General features: G+C 35.8%; 1 protein-coding gene across 1 annotated transcript in view; it reads right to left on the bottom strand.

The window, feature by feature from the left end:
• LOC128691593 (uncharacterized) overlaps positions 1–22,533 on the bottom strand; it is a 105,157-nt gene that overhangs the window by 59,701 nt on the left and 22,923 nt on the right. Inside the window, exons 8-9 of the mRNA XM_070088962.1 lie at positions 21,580–21,709; positions 8,276–8,492 (exon numbers count right to left, since the gene is read on the bottom strand). Coding sequence (XP_069945063.1) covers positions 8,276–8,492; positions 21,580–21,709 — 347 coding nt within the window. The remainder of the gene's footprint in view (positions 1–8,275; positions 8,493–21,579; positions 21,710–22,533) is intronic.

Genomic DNA, 22,533 nt, shown 5'->3' with positions numbered 1-22,533 from the left:
AAATACGTTTACAATAATTTAATATTAAACAAACACAGTGAAATATATTTTTTTCGTTAGGTTCAGAATGATTTTGGTGAAATTATTGCATACATAAATTTTCACTTGTCCTATATGGCAAGATGAGCGTTGCTATTTAAGCCAAGACCGCAAGTTCTGCCTATTCGGCACGACATATATATATATATATATATATATATATATATATATATATATATATATATATATATATATATATATATATATATATATATATATATATATATATATATATATCGAATATTACATTTTTTTTTTTAGAGGCCTGAGCTTGCTACCATCTGCAGCTCATAAGACTGCCATCCCCACGAGCCCCTTTGAGGCGGGGTAGATGGCAGACCAGAGGCCTCGCTTCTCTCTACGAGCCCCGTGAGGGCGGGGAATGTGGCTAGGCCTGGGGACACTTGGTCCCAAAGATGAGGAGGTACTGTACCTCCTCCTATGGGAGACTAAAGTCTCGAGACACTCCCCAGATAGGGAGCCAAGGCCGGGTCACCACTACTTGGAAAAGACCCGGGCCGGGAGAATACCGGCGAATAAAAAAAAAAAAAATACATTTTTTCTTGGGAAAGTAAATGTAATTGCAATTTAAGGACATTACACATAAATATACCTGTGGAAAATACTGTATATATTTTCCAGAAATTCAGTATTTATATGTAAATAGATGGCCATACTGTATTTAATAATATTTATGTCATAGAAAACGGAAAGGCTGAGTCTGCACAGACGAGACTCGCCATCTTGGTTTTGAATTGTGTACAACGTTGGTGTGATGGGAAGGAATTTTCGTGCTCTAGAGGTTGAAATTGGGCTGACACCTCTCAAATAGGAGGCGAAATTGTTGGACATGCATTCCTGCATAACTTGAGATATCAGACGACTGGACAAGACAGCTCCAGGAACCTCAGATAAGCTCTCTAGATTTGTGTATAATTCTGGCCAGTGTTTTCATAAATTTAGTTAGTGAGGTTTTTCTGAGTATGATACAACTTAATATCCAGTCAAATTGGTGAGTGATATTAAGATATATTTTCCTTCTGTTATGTAATTGTGTTTATATATAATAATTTTTTTAATATACAGTCCACAAATTTAAATATTTACCAGAATTCCTGATGTATAATTCATTTAATTAATAGGTCCAGAGCAACTTTTGGTTATGACAGTGGTAGGTATCGAAGGGGGACATTTTTTGCGACCTAGGTGTCCCAAATTCCTACTTGTCTATGTAACATTGATAAAAATAATTATCTTTGTTATCATTTACTGTTATGTACATAATTAGTTACATTCAGATAAATGCAATTTTCCACATTTAGTTAGCCGTTGGTCCTTCGAGCCGGATGCAATTAGTGTAGTCATTAATTGGTTAATTACTTAATAATTAAATGTGAAATGACAGAAGAAGGTGGATGTTAAGTTCACAAATTTATTTAATGTGTAGTGGATTATAATTATTACAATATTAATTTTGATAAGTCAAGTCTGGCTAAGTTTATATTAATTTGTATAATATTAATTTGATACGACATTTCTGGCCAAGATTTATATCAGTGTATGTGTAATTGATAAGCCAAGTGTTGTTAATTATATTAATGTGTATAATATTAATTTTACTTAATGTGTAGTGGATTAAAATTATTACAATATTAATTTGATAAGACAATTCTGGCCAAGATTTATATCAATGTATGTGTAATTGATAAGGCAAGTGTTGCTAATTATATTAATGTGTATGATATTAATTTTGCTATGCCAAATTCTGGCAAGGATTTATATTAATTTGTATAATAATTTTGATAAGCCAAGGCTGGCTAAAGGTTTGTATTAATGTACATTTAAAATTTATGTATAAATTTCTTACATGTGTAATTGCTAAGCTCAAGTGTAGCTAACATTATTAATGTATATTTAAAATTTATATTACAATTTTTTACATGTAATTGCTAAGCTCAAGTAGCTAGAATTTATTTAAAGGTAAGCTGTACTGTTTACCTTTATAAAGTGCATAATTTAGTACATAATCAGTGTTATTAAGTTGAATTTAATACATTGCATCATGGCTGAAAATGAGGAAATTAATGTAGAAGACAAACACATGGAATATAGAGCAAAAAAAGCTTCACTGCAAGTCAGAAAGGGGCATGTAACAAAAGCATACAATAAATGTTTGGAATTAATGAATCAAGAAACTGTGAATACTGATGATTTAAAATTGTATTTAGATGCTTTAGGTAATAGATATGATTCATACAAATTATATTACAACAAATATGAAGGAGATTTATTAGTAAACTGTGTAGATGAGACTGAAGTAGATCTCATAATTAATCAGGCCTTGAATAAATTAAAATGTGTAAACCAGGCAGTTAATCAGTCTGCTCCAACAAATAATATGTCTTTGCCAAAACTCCCAGAACTATGTTTACCTGTATTTAATCCTGGTGAAAATTGGGAGGTATTTCGGTCAATTTTTAAAGCAGCTGTGCATGATAGGAGTGACCTAGCCTGTGTAACTAAATTATGTTACCTCAAAGGACAGGTAAGAGGAGATGCTTACATACTCATAAAAGCCTTTCCCAATGTAGATGACTCTTACAAGGAAGCAGTTGACTTGTTTAAATTCACTTACGGTAATATAGAACAAAGTAGGTTGGATCTAGTGAATATCATTGTTAATTTAAAATTTCCAGATCACACTTATAAAGGTTTACAGCAGTTTAGAGTTAAACTGGAGAGCACTCTCAAAACTTTAAGTAATAAATATAATCTGAAGGAATCAGACTGGTTATTGAGTGCCATAGTACAGAATAAATTCAGCTGTAAAACACTTGAATGACTCTCGAAGTATCACAAGAGTTATTTTGGTCTGGAGGAAATAAGACTAGGTCTACAAGAATTAATTGTGCAGTTGCAGACTAGCCAACTAACTCATTTTAAAGATGCAACACATGATAACTCTGAGGTATCTGTCAAGTTTCACAAAGGGAAAAATTATCCCAATGGTAATAATCAAAATTCATTTCCTAAAAATAGTTGCATAGGTGCATATCAAGTAGCAAGGCTCAGAAATAATGATTCTCAACAAGGTAAGAAGAATAAGTACCCTTCTAAGAGTACCCCAGTTAATAAGAAACCAGTCAGAGAAAAGAGAGATTGTCTCTTCTGCAAGGGTACTCATTTTTCTAAGAATTGCAATGCATACAATTCATGGAATGATAAAGTTGAAAGATTGGAGGAACTTGACAGATGTATCAGGTGTTTGGGTAATCACAATGTAAAGGATTGTTATGCCAAATTAAACTTCTGTTATCAATGTCACAAAGGAAGACACCATATAGTCATGTGTAAGGGTCTATATGATAATGTTGATAATAATGATAATGTTGACAATCCTGACACAACAGTGGCTAATGTAAAAATTGCTGCTAATATTAATAATGATGGTTTTGCTGAAGTAGCCTTACCTGTGTTACAGGTAAAAGTTGATGATAAAAGGCATAAATCAAAAAATGTAACTGCATTATTAGACCAGGGATCCCAACGTACTTTCATTAAACGTAAATGTCTTGATGGTATGAAAGTACAGATGGGAGATCCCACAACTTTAAAATTATCTGGTTTTCTCTCGGATAAAAGGGCTCAATTGTATGACACTGTTTATGTAACTGTCAGGTTGGGCAATGAGAAAAAGCGTGTTAATGCAGTAATTGTAGATAGACTTCCAGAGAAAATATCTACAGTAGGGCTTAGTAAAGCTACAGAAAGACTTTCACATAATGTAAATTTAGCACCTTCTGGTGTAAGTGATGATTCTGTAGGCCCAATAAATATTTTGATAGGTAGTGACTATTATGCCTCCTTTGTAAAGGGTATGGTAAAGAAATGTGGTGTCACCCTTTTGAAGACTGCAGGAGGCCATGTAATGTATGGTAGGATTCCTCGTAATAATAATTCATGACTAGAGGAAACTACAAATACCATAACTGTGTGTCTTACTCATGAAGTCGTACCCCAGTATAATTCTTCCATAGAGGATGGTGTTGAGCCAGTGCATAAATTGTGGGAATTAGACAGCATTGGAATAAATGTAAATGAAGAAAGTCCAGACGATTCTTTTACTCAAGAACAATACCTGAGAGATGTAAAATTTGAATCTGGACAATACTGGGTACGACTTCCGTGGAGACTGAACCATCCAGAATTGCCCACTAATTACAGAATGGCATATGGACAATTAAAGGCTCAGCTCCGCGAACTGAGTAAGACACCAGAATTGTTAACTGCCTATAATGATATAATTGCTGAGCAGTTAATTAATAAATTTATAGAAGAGGTACCTCCTGAACAAGCCAAAATTTATGGTCATATTTGCCACATCACGGAGTGAAGAAGGATTCTAAGACCACTCCTTTGAGGATTGTGTTTAATTGTAGTGCCAGGAGTAACAAAAATGTACCTACTTTAAATGACTGTTTGACGGAAAAATTAGGAGATATCTTATTAAATTTCAAAGTAAAGAATTATGCCTTTACGGCTGACATAAGTAAAGCTTTCCTAAGAGTGGGTTTACAAGAGGCTGACCGGGATTGTACCTGCTTCTTATGGCCTGAGAATCCTAGTGACCCACTTAGCCCTCTGAAAACCTTTCGCTTTAGGAGCGTATTATTTGGTGCTACATCCAGTCCATTCCTACTTCAAGCGACGATAAATGCACACCTTAAACGTATGGAAAGTCCATTGAGTAAAGTAATGAGCAAACAATTTTATGTGGACAATTTCCTGGGTGTGACGTCAACTGATGAGGAACTGTTAATGACTTATGGAGAGGCTAATAAAATAATGCAAAGTGCAAATATGCCTCTGAGGAATGGAATAGTAATTCGTCCAAATTAAAGGACAAAATAAGTAAAGATTACCCTGGAGATGAAGTGCCAAAATGTAGTAATGTATTGGGTTTAACTTGGGATACTGAGAGAGATTTGTTAATGTTAAAACCTAATAATTACAGTATGCCCAACAAATTAACTAAGAGAGTGTTGCTTGCTGAAGTTTCCAAATGTTTTGATCCACTAGGTTTAGTGTCACCCCTTACTATAAGAGGGAAATTATTAATTCAGGAAGCATGGAAACTTAAATGTGCTTGGGATGAAATTCTACCTGAGGAATTCATTAACAGGTGGGATGAATTAATTGGTGATTATGAGAAAATTCCAATGTTGGAGTTCCCATGCCAGGTGGCCAATCCAGATGGGAAAAATGTACTCCACATTTTTTGTGATGCTTCAAAATTGGCATATGGAGCAGTTGCTTACCTTCAATGTAATAGTGTTATTTCTCTTGTTATGTCTAAGGCTAAAGTGTCTCCAATTAAATCACGTACCTTGCCTCAGTTGGAATTAACAGCCATTTATGTAGGTGTCAAATTAGCTAATTATATAAGAAATAAGTTGCAGGAGATAAATATTAGCGACACTGTAATTTTGTCTGATAATGAGGTATCCTTACAATGGATTCGTAATGGAAACAGTAAAATTGTGTACGTACAAAACAGAGTCGCTGAAATTAATCAGCTGCAAGAGAAGTATAATAGTTTGGGTCAGCATATGTTAACATTTAATCATATACCTGGTGAGAATCCAGCTGATTTCTTCTCTCGAAGTTTATCTTATGCTAAATTTGTAAATGCTGTATCATGGTTTAAAGGACCGAGCTGGTTGGTAAATAAAGCTAATTGGCCTGTACAAAAGGCGTATATTGCTCCTGTTGAAATTACTGTGACCACCGCTCCAATAGTTTGTCCTTCCTTAGCCATTGATACAAATAGGTATTCTTCTTTACTCAAACTAATCAATGCAACTAAGTTGGTGTTTAAATTTCTAAACAAGATGAATATTTCATATAAGTTTTCACTTCCTCTTGAATATTAGATAAAGAGGGTACAGGAGGAAATCTATGGAAATGAGATTAAATTGATGATGGAAAGAAAAATTGTGAAAGGTTCCATAGCAGAGAAATTGAGGCTGTATTTAGAGAACAATATAATTAGGTGCAGAGGTAGGTTACAAAATGCTGAATTGGGTGATTATGCTAAACACCCTCTCTTACTGTCCAAAACTCATCATCTAACAAATTTAATTGTTCTAAATGCCCATAAAAATGTAATGCATGGTGGGGTACAAGATACCTTAAATTGTATTAGGGAAACTTTCTGGATTCCACAAGGACGGCAAAGTGTAAAAAGGGTGATTAAATCTTGTGTAATATGTCGCCGTGTGGATGCCAGATCCTATCTGTACCCAGGTATTCCACCATTGTCAAATGAGCAATTTGAGTCGTTTAGCAACGAGCTCCGGCCGGCCGCAGTGTGGAAAATACTGTATATATTTTCCAGAAATTGAGTATTTATATATAAATAGATGGCCATACTGTATTTAATAATATTTATATTATAGAAAACGGAAAGCCTGCGTCTGCGCAGACGAGACTCGCCATCTTGGTTTTGAATTGTGTACAACGTTGGTGTGATGGGAAGGAATTTTCGTGCTCTAGAGGTTGAAATTGGGCTGACACCTCTCAGATAGGAGGCGAAATTGTTGGACATGCATTCCTGCATAACTTGAGATATCAGACGACTGGACAAGGCAGCTCCAGGAACCTCAGATAAGCTCTCTAGATTTGTGTATAATTCTGGCCAGTGTTTTCATAAATTTAGTTAGTGAGGTTTTTCTGAGTATGATACAACTTAATATCCAGTCAAATTGGTGAGTGATATTAAGATATATTTTCCTTCTGTTATGTAATTGTGTTTATATATAATAATTTTTTTAATATACAGTCCACAGATTTAAATATTTACCAGAATTCCTGATGTATAATTCATTTAATTAATAAGTCCAGAGCAACTTTTGGTTATGACAGTGGTAGGTATCGAAGGGGGACATTTTTTGCGACCTAGGTGTCCCAAATTCCTACTTGTCTATGTAACATTGATAAATAATAATTATCTTTGTTATCATTTACTGTTATGTACATAATTAGTTACATTCAGATAAATGCAATTTTTCACAATACCCATATATCAAGAATATACACACAAAGATGTATATCTCTCAGTGTATATATGCTGAGAGTCTCCTATAATATGTGCTTTAGAAATCAAAATATGCTTGATTGGCGGTGAACCAGTATGTTACTGGGTCGTTACTACAGCAGTAATGACCCTCGAGCAGCCGACAGTAAGTAAGTTTTAAACTGATTAATTATACTAACCAACCAAATATTTACAAGGCTATTTAAGGTATATTGCTTAAGTGAATGTGGGCTGCAGCGCTCATGACAGCGAAGTCAACATAGCTGCCAGCATTAAAACTAGGTTAAGCATCCAAACATTTCCACAGATTCATTTCAAAACACATGTATACTAGCAGAATAGATACACTAATTGCCTGTATAATGCAAATTAATTCTCACAACCACTTGATAATCGGACGGCACCTATTAATTGGGAAGAGAGATACACACATCCGTATCTCCAACAACTTCAACCAGAGCAACGGTTTCTAAAGTATTAGACGTTAGCGATTCACTGCGAACTGAGGCGCATCGCACTAGCTCCTTTCCTACCATTACTCACCCTTCATTACACAGTTTATCTGTTCATGACTAAATGAAGCCCACTACGGGGGCTAAATTTCATTAACAAAAGTTCTTTATAAATGCATTTGTGTCTCTCTGCTATCGTTGTCAGCAATACATCACTTATATACAATATTAGTCGGTTTACAAAGAAACAGCGGCAGGCATCACTTAGCCAGAAAATATTCTTTATGAGGAATATTCTTAATAATGATTAGAAACTTGGTAATCATCATTTAGTTTTTTTTTTTGTCTCTGTTTAAAGATATTTGATGTTTCTCGTTATTATTACCTTTCAGCTTTTCGAAGAGAAAGGCTGTGTGGTGTAGCCTCCAGTGCATGTGTTCCAGAATTCGAGGAAGATATTCAGTTTCCCTCATATGAAGTGATCGTTGGTAATGATTTATCCAGAAATATATTAAACGCTGATTCAGTTTTGTATGCCACTTCCAGACGCTGTAAACGCTCGAAAGTGGTTGGACTCTGAATTTGTTCCCGCGGGTGTAATGAAGAGGATGTTGGTGCTCAAAAGTGAATGGGTAAGGATGTATGTACTCCATCCAAGTCGGTGAAAGTGGCGAAGTCCCGGCACTACCGTCCACTTCGTAAAATACAGCATTTGCTTCACGTGGAATATGTTCTTGGCCTTCCTGTAGCCAGCGTTGTATCCACCTAGCGACGGTGGACACGCTGAAGTTAGTCGCTCGAGCAATGGCACTGAAAGACATACCACAAGCTCGCATAAGCACAAAACTGGCTCGCTCACTTGCACTCGTTACTTGAAACTTGCGTCGGCGTCTCATTATAATACTCTGCGAAAATAAGATTGGAATAATAACTGGTAGTTTTAAGTAAGTATACTAATTATGCTATATTTTTGCTACAATTTCATGAATTGATCGTGTAGCCTTTTTTCGACGTCATTTTATGATGGGTAGTCTCTATTTACCATTGGAATATATGTATACACTTTTACTAAGCTGAATTTACAGACTGAGAGCTGTTATCCTCTCGCAGTTCAATTCCAGGGTCAGCAGTATCTAATGTTTGTAGTTATCCCCTCCACTCTTCCCCAGGATGCTGCCCATTTCAGTGAGCCTACATCCAGGCACCTCTTTAAGGCTAAATGAACAGGAGAGGCAGATTTAAAAAAATCTGTTCTCATTTCCGCTCGTCATAGGACTGAACCCGGGTTATTGTATTGTGACAGAATGTTGCTACCACTAAGGTACGAGCTGGGGTTAAAACAAGAAAAAGAAAATAGGTATTTTGCACAGGTTTCGTTAAATAGAATAAAAGAGAGAATGAGATTCTGATGTCCGCCATGAGAACCCATGATATTATATTACATAACAAATCTAAAGCCTTGAATTTCATGGCGTTATGGAACCAACTGATTTTTCTTTAAAGATAGCCAACATTACAATGTATAAACATATCCCAAAATACTAAATCATTTCTGTTTTCACATTTCATATGAAGATGTTGCTTATATTGTCTCTTAAAACCTTAATTCATGACATATGGTTTGTTAAAAAAATAATTATTGTAAACTAAGCAAAAAATGTACATTTCAAAGGCACTTATAATAAGAAAGATTTGTGTTCTTTCTGTAATTTAAATTATAAGAGTAAGACCCCGCGGTACAACAGTTATCTTGCAGTCACTGAAGTCATTTTAATGGAGACAAAATCTCCAAGACTTGTAAAGTGATGCCGACAAACTGGAAAAGTTTACATGTTTTCCGTCTGTGGATGTTTTTTAATGGACACTTTTTGCCACAGTGATGAATCCACTCGTGGCAAAATATTTCCTTTAATAAGTGTCCAGAAGTGTACACAAAGTGCCCTTCTACATGTTATGTATCATGGTGTTGTAAGCTTCACTCTATAAAGTCATTCATATCGTGTGTAATGCAATAACTTAACAATATCTCAGTAAAATCTAGCCGCAGCAATGTAAGATGAATGTTAGTGGACGTCAGTGAAGAAAGTGGCAACAGATGCTAGTGAAGAACTCCTCAGGAGGTGTTCCCACAGAGCAAAGTTGCACGTCTCAAGAACAGATGCGGACAGTAATTTCTTATCAGTTTGTAGAGCACTCGCGAATTTAACTGTTTTCTCTCAATACTTGATTAAACAGTGATTGTTCATATCAAATAATGTAATAATGCAGGTCAACGAGTTTGGTCTACCCGGTGGTAACGTTCAAGAGTGTCCAAGCTTAAAATTTTTGCATAGTTTTCTTTAAATAGAAGTTAGTAATAAGGGAAGCCAGTTAGTCGGACCTGAGTACTGAAGGTGAAATGCAGGCAGTAGGGGAAACGAAGATATTATTCAGAGGGTCATCTGAGCGGTGATATCAACACACTTCTGGCAAGAATTTTATTTTTGGGTCACCTTACCTCGGCAGGAGACAATGAGTTAAACAAAAAAAATTAATATAGTATATTTATTCCTGTGTTTCCAGAGAATATTGTGTATGAGTAAAACCATAGGGAAGGATATAGTGTTCAGCAATACCAGCTACTTGTTGACAGTTTTCAGCATTTTATGGAATTACCAAAGGTATGATACATCAATTACCTTAACACGCTTTAATTAGTAAGATTACTTGTTCTTGTTCAAGTCTTTTTTTCTAGAACTTCTCGATCCTCAAGACCCAAGTTTTTTTTTCTGGTGGCAGAATCGTAGCCTACAACTACAAACAACATAAGATGTCTTAAACGTTCGTGACTGTATCTGAGCAGACAAAACTGTCAGTGGCAGTGGGTCACGCGGACAATTATAATATTCAACCGGTTGTAAATAATAAAATATAATTTAAATAATTTATATACATCAGGTAAACGGTAAACGTAACTGATAATGCTATGCTATTCAGGTGTAATCCAACAGATATATCTGGAGGGTGTTTCGGGGGTCAACGCCCCCACGGCCTGGCCCATGACTAGGCTTCGTGGTGGATCAGGACCTGATAAACCAGGCTGTTACTGCTGGCCGCACTCAAACCGACGTACGAATCACAGCTCTGCTGGTCAGGTCCTGACTTTAGGAACCAGGTCCAGCTCCCTCTTGAATACAGAGATCCAGAGATCTGTTGGTAATGCCCCTCAGATATGCTGGGAAGCAGTTAAACAGTCTATATGAGCACAAAGATAATATGCAGAAACAGCATTTACAGTACAGGGAAAACTCTGTGTAGTTAATCAAGATATAAAAAGACTACACAGGGAGACGTAGTCCCTATAACAGCTTGTTCTATATATTGTCTTTATACCCGTACATAGTTAGGGGAAGCGCTGAATTATTGATATAATTTTCATACACTTGTAAATTCATTGTTAAGAGCCTCATAATTTAGTAAACTTTACGCAGTGTTGTTCTTTTTATAGAAATATCACTGAAAATTTCTGAATTGTTATCACTTAATATAGTGTGCAACAAATCGTGGAGAAGTGACAAAAGATGCAAACCACAACGTATCTTCCAGTAACTAAGCAAGGATCAGAAAATATCCACAATATTAATTAGAAATTAGATAACTGATATCAATGTAAGTAACAAGGACAACCATATATGAGGGATATAAACTATTAAGAGGAAGACCTATACTTATATAGTGTTATATAAAATGTTATAAAATATGTGGGAATTTTACCTTGCTGCTCAAGCTTGAAGGAGAAACTTGTATATGTTTGTGATTTTGTAGGAGCTTCTCACAGTGACACAGAGCTGAGAATCGATCACTGCCAACTGAGCGAGAAGTAGAAGAATGAGTCAAGCTGGGTCCCGTCACTTCTTTTAAGGGAGAGCTAAGCAGCACGCTGCCAGCCTATTGGCTGCTCTCGTGAGTCTAAGATCACCTTAGCGGCAGGTGATTGGTATTAACCAACATGAGGTGGAAGTTGATTGGTGCTTCCTAACAAGAGGCGAGAACGAAGACACCTAATGGTTTGGAGGTTCCCTCTATTGTCAAATGCATTTTAAAATTTAAATGTACCAGATGTTCCTGTAAAAATCTATTTGTGCGTATGTCTGTATGCAACATACGAAAATATTATATACATTATATATATATATATATATATATATATATATATATATATATATATATATATATATATATATATATATATATATATATATAAACACTGATCTCTGGCTGAAGGAGACTCGAACCTACGAACCTTGGAACAAGGTATGCAGTACTTTACCAATCTACCCAAACTGGACCAATACCTTAGAGTCCAGCTTGCGCTAGACTTTGATGCAAGGCAGCCAGCTTTTAGGGAGAAGGCGTACAGCTTTTCATCTCATCCCCTTCAGCCAGAGATCAGTGTTTGTGTATATTTCGCCTGCTCTTGCGAATTCCTTGCGTATAGAAATATATATATATATATATATATATATATATATATATATATATATATATATATATATAGATATATATATATATATATATATATATATATATATATGTGTGTGTGTGTGTGTGTGTGTGTGTGTGTGTGTGTGTCGTGCCGAATAGGCAGAACTTGCGATCTTGGCTTAAATAGCAACGCTCATCTTGCCATATAGGACAAGTGAAAATTTGTGTGTGCAATAATTTCGCCAAAATCATTCTGAACCTAATGAAAAAAATATATTTAGCTGTGTTTGTTTAGTATTAAATTACTGTAAATAAATCTAAAATATATTTAGTTGGGTTAGGCTAAAATAAATTGTTCTTGTTATAATAAGGTTAGGTTAGTTTTGTAAGATTCTTTTGGTGCAAAATTAAATTTTTTTACATTAACATTAATGAAAAATATATCTTTAAACGAATAAGAGAAAATTTCGGAATTGACTTAATTTTAAATGAGTTCTTGCTAATTGACCAGTTTTACATATTCGGCACGACATATATATATATATATATATATATATATATATATATATATATATATATATATATATATATATATATATATATATATATATATATATATATATATATATATATATATATATATATATATATATATATATATATATATCCTTGATTGCTGAAGTGATTCGCGGTTGATTAAGTATTCATGAAGCACTAAAATAAAATGAGACGGGATGATAAATGAACAGAATATATATTAGAGGTGATGGCAGAGGCACAAGTGAATATAGTGAAAGCATGATTAAGATGGAATGGAGGAGAAAGGGAAGGAAACGTGAAAACTGATATGTAATATTAGAAAATATTGGTCTTGTTAATTAATGATAGATTCTTTGCAGCAATTATTTATTCTTTGTAAGTGAAATTAACATCTAGAGTTTTTGAATGTGAAGAATGAGAAGCTCGAGGCAGAGTACAGACAGACTGGTAAGATGACCCACCAGGAGGATAACAAACATTCCCTGGAACACAGAAGAACGATTTCATTAATTATTTCAATTATTTAAAAAAAATAAATTAAAGGTAAAGAGTTGAAAGTGAACATAGATAAGAGAAAGGTGATGAGGGTATCAAACGATTTAGATAAAAAAAAACTTGGAAATCACATTGGAAGGAGGAGTATGGAAGAAGTGAATGTGTTCAGATATTTGGGAGTTGACGCGTCAGAGGATGGATTTATGAAGGATGAGGTTAACCATTGAATTGATGAAGAATGAAATGTGAGTGGTTCGTTGAGGTATCTGTGGAGACAAGAAACGATATCCATGGAGGCAAAGAAGGGAATGTACGAAAGTATAATGATACAAACACTCTTACATGGGTGTGAAGCTTGGGTTGTAAATGCTGCAGCGAGGAGGCGGTTGGAGTCAGTGGAGATGTCCTGTCTAAGGGCAATGTGTGATGTAGATATTATGCTCAGAATTCATAGTGTGGAAATTAGAAGGTGTGGAGTTACTAAAAGTATTAGTAAGAGGGCTGACGACGGGTTGTTGAGGTGGCTTGGTCAGTTGGAGAGATTGGAACAAAGTATAATGACTTTGAGAGCATATAAATCTGTAAGGAAAGGAAGGCGGGGTAGGAGTCGTGCTCGAAAAGGTTGGAGGGAGGGGTGCAGGAGGTTTTGTGGGCGAGGGACTTGGACTTCCAGGAAGCGTGCGTGAGCGTGTTAGATAAGATTGAATGGAGACGAATGGTTTTTGGGACTTGATGAGCTCTTGGAGTGTGAGGCGGGTAATATTTCGTGAAAGGATTCAGGGAAACCGGTTAGCCGGATTTGAGTTTTGGAAGTGAGAAGTACAGCGCATGCACTTTAAAGGAGGGATATGGGATATTGGCAGTTTGGAGGGACATCTAAAGTGTCGTATCTGAGCCCTTCTGCAAAGACAATGATAATATATGAGTGATGGTGAAATTGTTGAATTCTTTCTTTCTTTAGGCTAATTTCATTCTAGTCCCTGTTTGGTGTAATAGCAGTGTACTAGCAGTATTTTATATTATTGTGACCACTAAGGATCGTATGATCCAGTGGATTAGGGCGTCATGCGTTTTTGCCCACCATGAGGCAGGCAAAAGCAGCATGGGTTCGAGTCCTTGGCTAGTGCAGTGTTGTTATTTATCAATACCACTCTTTCGTGGTCACAATAATATATATGTATATGTATATTATATATATATATATATATATATACATATATATATATACATATATATATACATATACATATATACATATACATATATACATATATATATATATACATATACATATATACATATATATATATATATACATATATATATATACATATATATATATATATACATATATATACATATATATATAAATATATATATATATACATATATATATATATATATATATAATATAATATAATATAATATATAGAGAGGTACCACCTCTAGAACTGTTCTGGGGACCCTCATCCTCAGAGAAAAGAATAAACTTGCTTCAGGGAAAACTCAAGGTTCTCCCTGAAGCTGTTTGAGAATTTTCTCCTACCACCCCCTATATTTTATATATATATGTATATATTTTATTTAAAGACAAAATACATTGACAAAACATTCACAAAAATACGATAGAAAGTAAAATAACTTAAGTAACTCAGAGCTACATCTCGAATACTTCGTCCAGCTCCCCGGCGGTGGGCCGCGTGCCCAGAATGCTGCAGGCATTTCCTCTCTGGATCGCAACACTGAGTCTCTGAAAGAGGAAGCTGGTCGCCCTGTGGTCCTTGGTTTCTATGATGAGCTTCTCTTTGAGGAACTTCAGAGCACACTTGCCCCACGCTCCAAGGGTTTCCGACCCTATTGGGATGAAGTTATAGCAAGGTGGAAGGTCTTCATATTTGCGGATCTTCTGGGTCTCCCTGTGGCTGGCAGCTCCACCCCCTTCCACTACGGAGTATGGCAAGTAGGTGTCTGCCAATGTGGCGGCACATGTGTAGTCGCGGGCAATCTGCTTTCCATCCTTTCAAGGTAGCATAGTGGCTCCATCAGGACGATTTAGACTTCCGTCAGACCTCTGCACTTGGGGTTCCCGTTGAGCTGGGCAACGGGCTGTGGCGAGGCTTCTCTTTATGATGTCATTGACCTCCTCATGCCTGGCATACTTCCCTTCTGCTGTGTGACACACAAGACCATGAAGTCCGAATTGATCAGCTGTCGCCCTGCCGCAAATACACCTATGTTCGGTGAGGATGGGTTCGGCTAGGCGAAGAGCAACACCAATCCGAATGGCCTGTGGGTCTAGTCGAGTGCCCAAGTAGGAATTGGGAACAGCTAACAGGAAATCTGCTGAGTGTGGTGCCTTAACTGCCAGGAGACGAGCTTTGTCCTTTCATGAGGCGTTGGAGAGCATTGTGTTGGCGATTTTTTCCATGATCAGTTTGTCCCAGTGGGACTGTTTGTGCTCTTTGGGAGGAGCTGGTCTACTGGAGGAATCTGTAAGGGTGTCCCACCGAATCGCTGCTTCAGTAAACCTGGGGTCTTGAGCTCCTACCACGTCTCTCAAGCGTTTGGGAACTATCTTCTTTACTAATGCACTGGAAGCCAAACACGAAGACAGAAAACCAGGTAAAGCAACATGCGTTGCTTTGCGCACACCTATACCTCCCAGTCGTACTGGGAGGGTTGCCTGATCCCATTGCTGATCCTCTAGTGACAGGTTCAGTGCCTTCTTAAGGGTTGACCTCAGGTGTGCGTCATATTCGTCGAGTGTTGGGTTGTCAAAAGAGGGTGCACACCTCAGGAAGTAAGTGAGTCTTGGAATAGTAAGGCACCTTGTGAGGAGATACAGAGCATAATGGGCATCAAGATTGCTTATTCTCTCTTCCATTCTCATCAGGTCATTCAATTTGTCCTTGAGGACTGTGTCGATGGCCTGGCGAACCAGCGGTGCTCCCAAGAGGGTATTGTTGGACGGAGTGGTAGTAGAGATTTCTGGGAGGATTCTTCGCACAGCATTGGTTATATATATATATATATATATATATATATATATATATATATATATATATATATATATATATATATATATATATATATATATATATATATATATATATATATATATATATATATATATGTCGTGCCGAATAGGCAGAACTTGCGATCTTAGCTTAAATAGCAACGCTCATCTTGCCATATAGGACAAGCGAAAATTCGTGTATGCAATAATTTCGCCAAAATCATTCTGAACCTAACGAAAATAATACATTTCACTGCGTTTGTTTAGTATTAAGTTATTGTAAACAAATCTAAAATATATTTAGTTGGGTTAGGCTAAAATAAATTGCTCTTGTTATAATAAGGTTAGGTAAGTTTTCTAAGATTCTTTTGGTGCAAAATTAGAATTTTTTACATTAACATTAATGAAAAAAATATATCTTTAAACATATAAGAGAAAATCTCAGAAAGGACTTAATTTTAAATGAGTTCTTGCTAATTGACCAGTTTTACATATTCGGCACGACATATATATATATATATATATATATATATATATATATATATATATATATATATATATATATATATATATATATATATATATATATATATGTATATATGCATTATATATACATACATTATATATGTATATACATTATATATATATATATATATATATATATATATATATATATATATATATATGTATATATGCACATATATATATATATATATATATATATATATATATATATATAGAAATATATATATATATATATATATATATATATATATATATATATATATATATATATATATATATGTATATATGTATATATATATATATATATATATATATATATACATATATATATATATATATATATATATATATATATATATATATATATATATGTATATATATATATATATATATATATATATATATATATATATATATATATATATATATATATATATATATATATATATATATATATCTGGCACCTCTGCCAGAGAGAGGCTGTGGGCATCCTGCTCTTTGATTTTGGCACAATATCGTCCAATCAAGAACACCTATCAGGATTATCATCAACAGGCTGGTGTGTGATTATCTGCTGCCCATGTTGGAAAGGGCCAGAAGACTCTGCATTTCGTCTCTTCCATCAGAATCAAGAAAAGTGTTGTGTATGTGAATTCAGTGAGGGAACAAAACGGTCACCATGCGTAGGAGAGGTCGGTGAGGGGAGGCCTCATGGAAGAGGAGGAGGCGGAGGTTGAGGGGTAAAACTGTCCTCCCCTTTCCCCAAACAGGCGCGCACACACCGTGTGTTCGTGTTACAACAATGGAGTGTTTGTTCCCCGTGTGTATAGTGTATATAGTCTATAGTGTACAGTGCGTGGTATGTGCATGGTATGCGCATAGCATGTGTAGTGTATAGCGGTGTGTTGTTGATAGTGGGGGCTGTGCACAGAGCATAGTGGTGTATAGTAACATGTGCACAGAGCATAGTGGTGTATAGTAACATGTGCACAGAGCATAGTGGTGTATACTGACTTGTCCTGAGAGGGAGTGAGTGCCCCATTCCGCCTCCACATATATATATATATATATATATATATATATATATATATATATATATATATATATATATATATATATATATATATATATATATATATATATATATATATATATATATATATATATATATATATATATATATATATATGCCGAATAGGCAGAACTTGCGATCTTGGCTTAAATGGCAACGCTCATCTTGCCATATAGGACAAGTGAAAATTTGTGTATGCGATAATTTCGCCCAAATCATTCTAAACCTAACGAAAAAAATATATTTGATTGTGCTTATTTAGTATTAAATTATTGTAAACAAATCTAAAATATATTTAGTTGGGTTAGGCTAAAATAAATTGCACTTGTTATAATAAGGTTAGGTAAGTTTTCTAAGTTCCTTTTAGTGCAAAATTATAAAGTTTTACATCAACATCAATGAAAAAAATTTATCTTTAAACGTACAAGAGAAAATTTTAGAAAGAACTTAATTTTAAATGAGTTCTTGCTAATTGACCAGTTTTACATATTCGGCACGACATATATATATATATATATATATATATATATATATATATATATATATATATATATATATATATATATATATATATATATATATATCAGATATATATATATATCAGATATATATATCAGATATATCAGATCACTTTCTAGTTGTAGCTACACTGAGAGTAAAAGGTAGATGGGATACAAGGAGAATAGAAGCATCAGGGAAGAGAGAGGTGAAGGTTTATAAACTAAAAGAGGAGGCAGTTAGGGTAAGATATAAACAGCTATTGGAGGATAGATGGGCTAATGAGAGCATAGGCAATGGGGTCGAAGAGGTATGGGGTAGGTTTAAAAATGTAGTGTTAGAGTGTTCAGCAGAAGTTTGTGGTTACAGGAAAGTGGGTGCAGGAGGGAAGAGGAGCGATTGGTGGAATGATGATGTAAAGAGAGTAGTAAGGGAGAAAAAGTTAGCATATGAGAAGTTTTTACAAAGTAGAAGTGATGCAAGGAGGGAAGAGTATATGGAGAAAAAGAGAGAAGTTAAGAGAGTGGTGAAGCAATGTAAAAAGAGAGCAAATGAGAGAGTGGGTGAGATGTTATCAACAAATTTTGTTGAAAATAAGAAAAAGTTTTGGAGTGAGATTAACAAGTTAAGAAAGCCTAGAGAACAAATGGATTTGTCAGTTAAAAATAGGAGAGGAGAGTTATTAAATGGAGAGGTAGAGGTATTGGGAAGATGGAAGGAATATTTTGAGGAATTGTTAAATGTTGATGAAGATAGGGAAGCTGTGATTTCGTGTATAGGGCAAGGAGGAATAACATCTTGTAGGAGTGAGGAAGAGCCAGTTGTGAGTGTGGGGGAAGTTCGTGAGGCAGTAGGTAAAATGAAAGGGGGTAAGGCAGCCGGGATTGATGGGATAAAGATAGAAATGTTAAAAGCAGGTGGGGATATAGTTTTGGAGTGGTTGGTGCAATTATTTAATAAATGTATGGAAGAGGGTAAGGTACCTAGGGATTGGCAGAGAGCATGCATAGTTCCTTTGTATAAAGGCAAAGGGGATAAAAGAGAGTGCAAAAATTATAGGGGGATAAGTCTGTTGAGTGTACCTGGTAAAGTGTATGGTAGAGTTATAATTGAAAGAATTAAGAGTAAGACGGAGAATAGGATAGCAGATGAACAAGGAGGCTTTAGGAAAGGTAGGGGGTGTGTGGACCAGGTGTTTACAGTGAAACATATAAGTGAACAGTATTTAGATAAGGCTAAAGAGGTCTTTGTGGCATTTATGGATTTGGAAAAGGCGTATGACAGGGTGGATAGGGGGGCAATGTGGCAGATGTTGCAAGTGTATGGTGTAGGAGGTAGGTTACTGAAAGCAGTGAAGAGTTTTTACGAGGATAGTGAGGCTCAAGTTAGAGTATGTAGGAAAGAGGGAAATTTTTTCCCAGTAAAAGTAGGCCTTAGACAAGGATGTGTGATGTCACCGTGGTTGTTTAATATATTTATAGATGGGGTTGTAAGAGAAGTAAATGCGAGGGTCTTGGCAAGAGGCGTGGAGTTAAAAGATAAAGAATCACACACAAAGTGGGAGTTGTCACAGCTGCTCTTTGCCGATGACACTGTGCTCTTGGGAGATTCTGAAGAGAAGTTGCAGAGATTGGTGGATGAATTTGGTAGGGTGTGCAAAAGAAGAAAATTAAAGGTGAATACAGGAAAGAGTAAGGTTATGAGGATAACAAAAAGATTAGGTGATGAAAGATTGAATATCAGATTGGAGGGAGAGAGTATGGAGGAGGTGAACGTATTCAGATATTTGGGAGTGGACGTGTCAGCGGATGGGTCTATGAAAGATGAGGTGAATCATAGAATTGATGAGGGAAAAAGACTGAGTGGTGCACTTAGGAGTCTGTGGAGACAAAGAACTTTGTCCTTGGAGGCAAAGAGGGGAATGTATGAGAGTATAGTTTTACCAACGCTCTTATATGGGTGTGAAGCGTGGGTGATGAATGTTGCAGCGAGGAGAAGGCTGGAGGCAGTGGAGATGTCATGTCTGAGGGCAATGTGTGGTGTGAATATAATGCAGAGAATTCGTAGTTTGGAAGTTAGGAGGAGGTGCGGGATTACCAAAACTGTTGTCCAGAGGGCTGAGGAAGGGTTGTTGAGGTGGTTCGGACATGTAGAGAGAATGGAGCGAAACAGAATGACTTCAAGAGTGTATCAGTCTGTAGTGGAAGGAAGGCGGGGTAGGGGTCGGCCTAGGAAGGGTTGGAGGGAGGGGGTAAAGGAGGTTTTGTGTGCGAGGGGCTTGGACTTCCAGCAGGCATGCGTGAGCGTGTTTGATAGGAGTGAATGGAGACAAATGGTTTTTAATACTTGACGTGCTGTTGGAGTGTGAGCAAAGTAACATTTATGAAGGGATTCAGGGAAACCGGCAGGCCGGACTTGAGTCCTGGAGATGGGAAGTACAGTGCCTGCACTCTGAAGGAGGGGTGTTAATGTTGCAGTTTAAAAACTGTAGTGTAAAGCACCCTTCTGGCAAGACAGTGATGGAGTGAATGATGGTGAAAGTTTTTCTTTTTCGGGCCACCCTGCCTTGGTGGGAATCGGCCGGTGTGATAATAAAAAAAAAAAAAAAAAATATACATAAATATATATATATATAAATATATATATATATATATATATACATAAATATATATATATAAATATATATATATATATATATATATATATATATATATGTCGTGCCGAATAGGCAGAACTTGCGATCTTGGCTTAAATGGCAACGCTCATCTTGCCATATAGGACAAGCGAAAATTTGTGTATGCAATAATTTCTCGAAAATCATTCTGAACCTAACGAAAAAAATATATTTCACTGTGTTTGTTTAGTATTAAATTCTTGTAAACTAATCTAAAATATATTTAGTTGGGTTAGGCTAAAATAAATTGTTCTTGTTATAATAAGGTTAGGTAAGTTTTCTAAGATTCTTTTGATGCAAAAATTATAAATTTTTACATTAACATTAATGAAAAAAATATATCTTTAAACGTATAAGAGAAAGTTTTAGGAAGGACTTAATTTTAAATGAGTTCTTGCTATTTGACCAGTTTTGCCTATTCGGCACGACACACACACACACACACACATATATATATATATATATATATATATATATATATATATGTGTGTGTGTGTGTGTGTGTGTGTGTGTGTGTGTGTGTGTGTGTGTGTGTGTGTGTGTGTGTGTATGTGTGTGTGTGTGTGTGTGTGTGTGTGTGTGTGTGTGTGTGTGTGTGTGTGTGTGTGTGTGTGTGTGTGTGTCCTAAATGCATGACGCTTCAATTTTGTCCCCCTGTAATTTGCTTTTTGTATTTTTTTTTTTTTAAATTCTGAAAATATTTATTACCGAAAGGTTGCTGAAAGTGAGAGCTTCGTTGACAGTGATCTTGGTGGGAACATGATCACACACAGTGGAGTTGGGTTCTTCAGCTATCAACCACTGGAAGAACAACCCAGCCTCCGTCATCGACGTCATCCTGAGAGATAAACAAACTTAAATATCATAATAAAACGAAAATAATGTACTCACCTATATGTGGTCGCAGGTGTCGAGTCATAACTCTTGGTCCCGCCTCTTAGTCATAACTAGGTCACTCAGCACTCCAGGAGCCTTATCATATTTATATATAGAGTAATGTTTGGATCTTACCTCCACTACTTCACTATCCTGATTTTTCCACTTCCTGACAATTCCAATGCTAAACATACACTCCCTAACATCCCTGTGACTCATGTTACTTTTCATTTTCCAATTGTGTCCCCTTGTATCTATGCCCCATTTCTGAAACATTTTGGCCCTATTCGCCTTGTCAATTCCTCTCAGTATTTTATACGCCGTCATCATATCCCCCGTATCTTCTAGTATCATCAGAGTGAGTTCCCTTAACCTCTCCTCATAAGACACATAACTCGTAGCTCCAGGACTAGTCTTGTTGTAAAATTTTGCACTTTCTCCAATTTATTCATGTGTTTGACAAAGTGTGGATTCCATAATGGTGCTGTATAGTCCTATATGGGCCTAACGTACGCGGTGTACAATGACTCCTTATTAGATGTCGATATACTATACTCAGGTTTGTCAGGCGCCAATATGCTGCATCTGTTGTTTGGTTGATATGTGCCTCAGAGGATGTGCTCGGTACAATGCTCACCCCAAGATCCTTTTCCTACAGTCTTCTTTTTCCTTCCCCATGCTTCATGACTTTCCACTTAGTAGGGTTAAACTCCTAAAGCCATTTGTCTGACCAGGCTTGCAGCAGGCTGTCCAGATCCCCTTGTACTTTTACCTGATCCTCGTTTG

This window comes from Cherax quadricarinatus, chromosome 26 (assembly GCF_038502225.1).
Source record: "Cherax quadricarinatus isolate ZL_2023a chromosome 26, ASM3850222v1, whole genome shotgun sequence".
Lineage (NCBI taxonomy): Eukaryota > Metazoa > Arthropoda > Malacostraca > Decapoda > Parastacidae > Cherax > Cherax quadricarinatus.
This window is presented reverse-complemented; position numbering and strand designations above follow the sequence as displayed.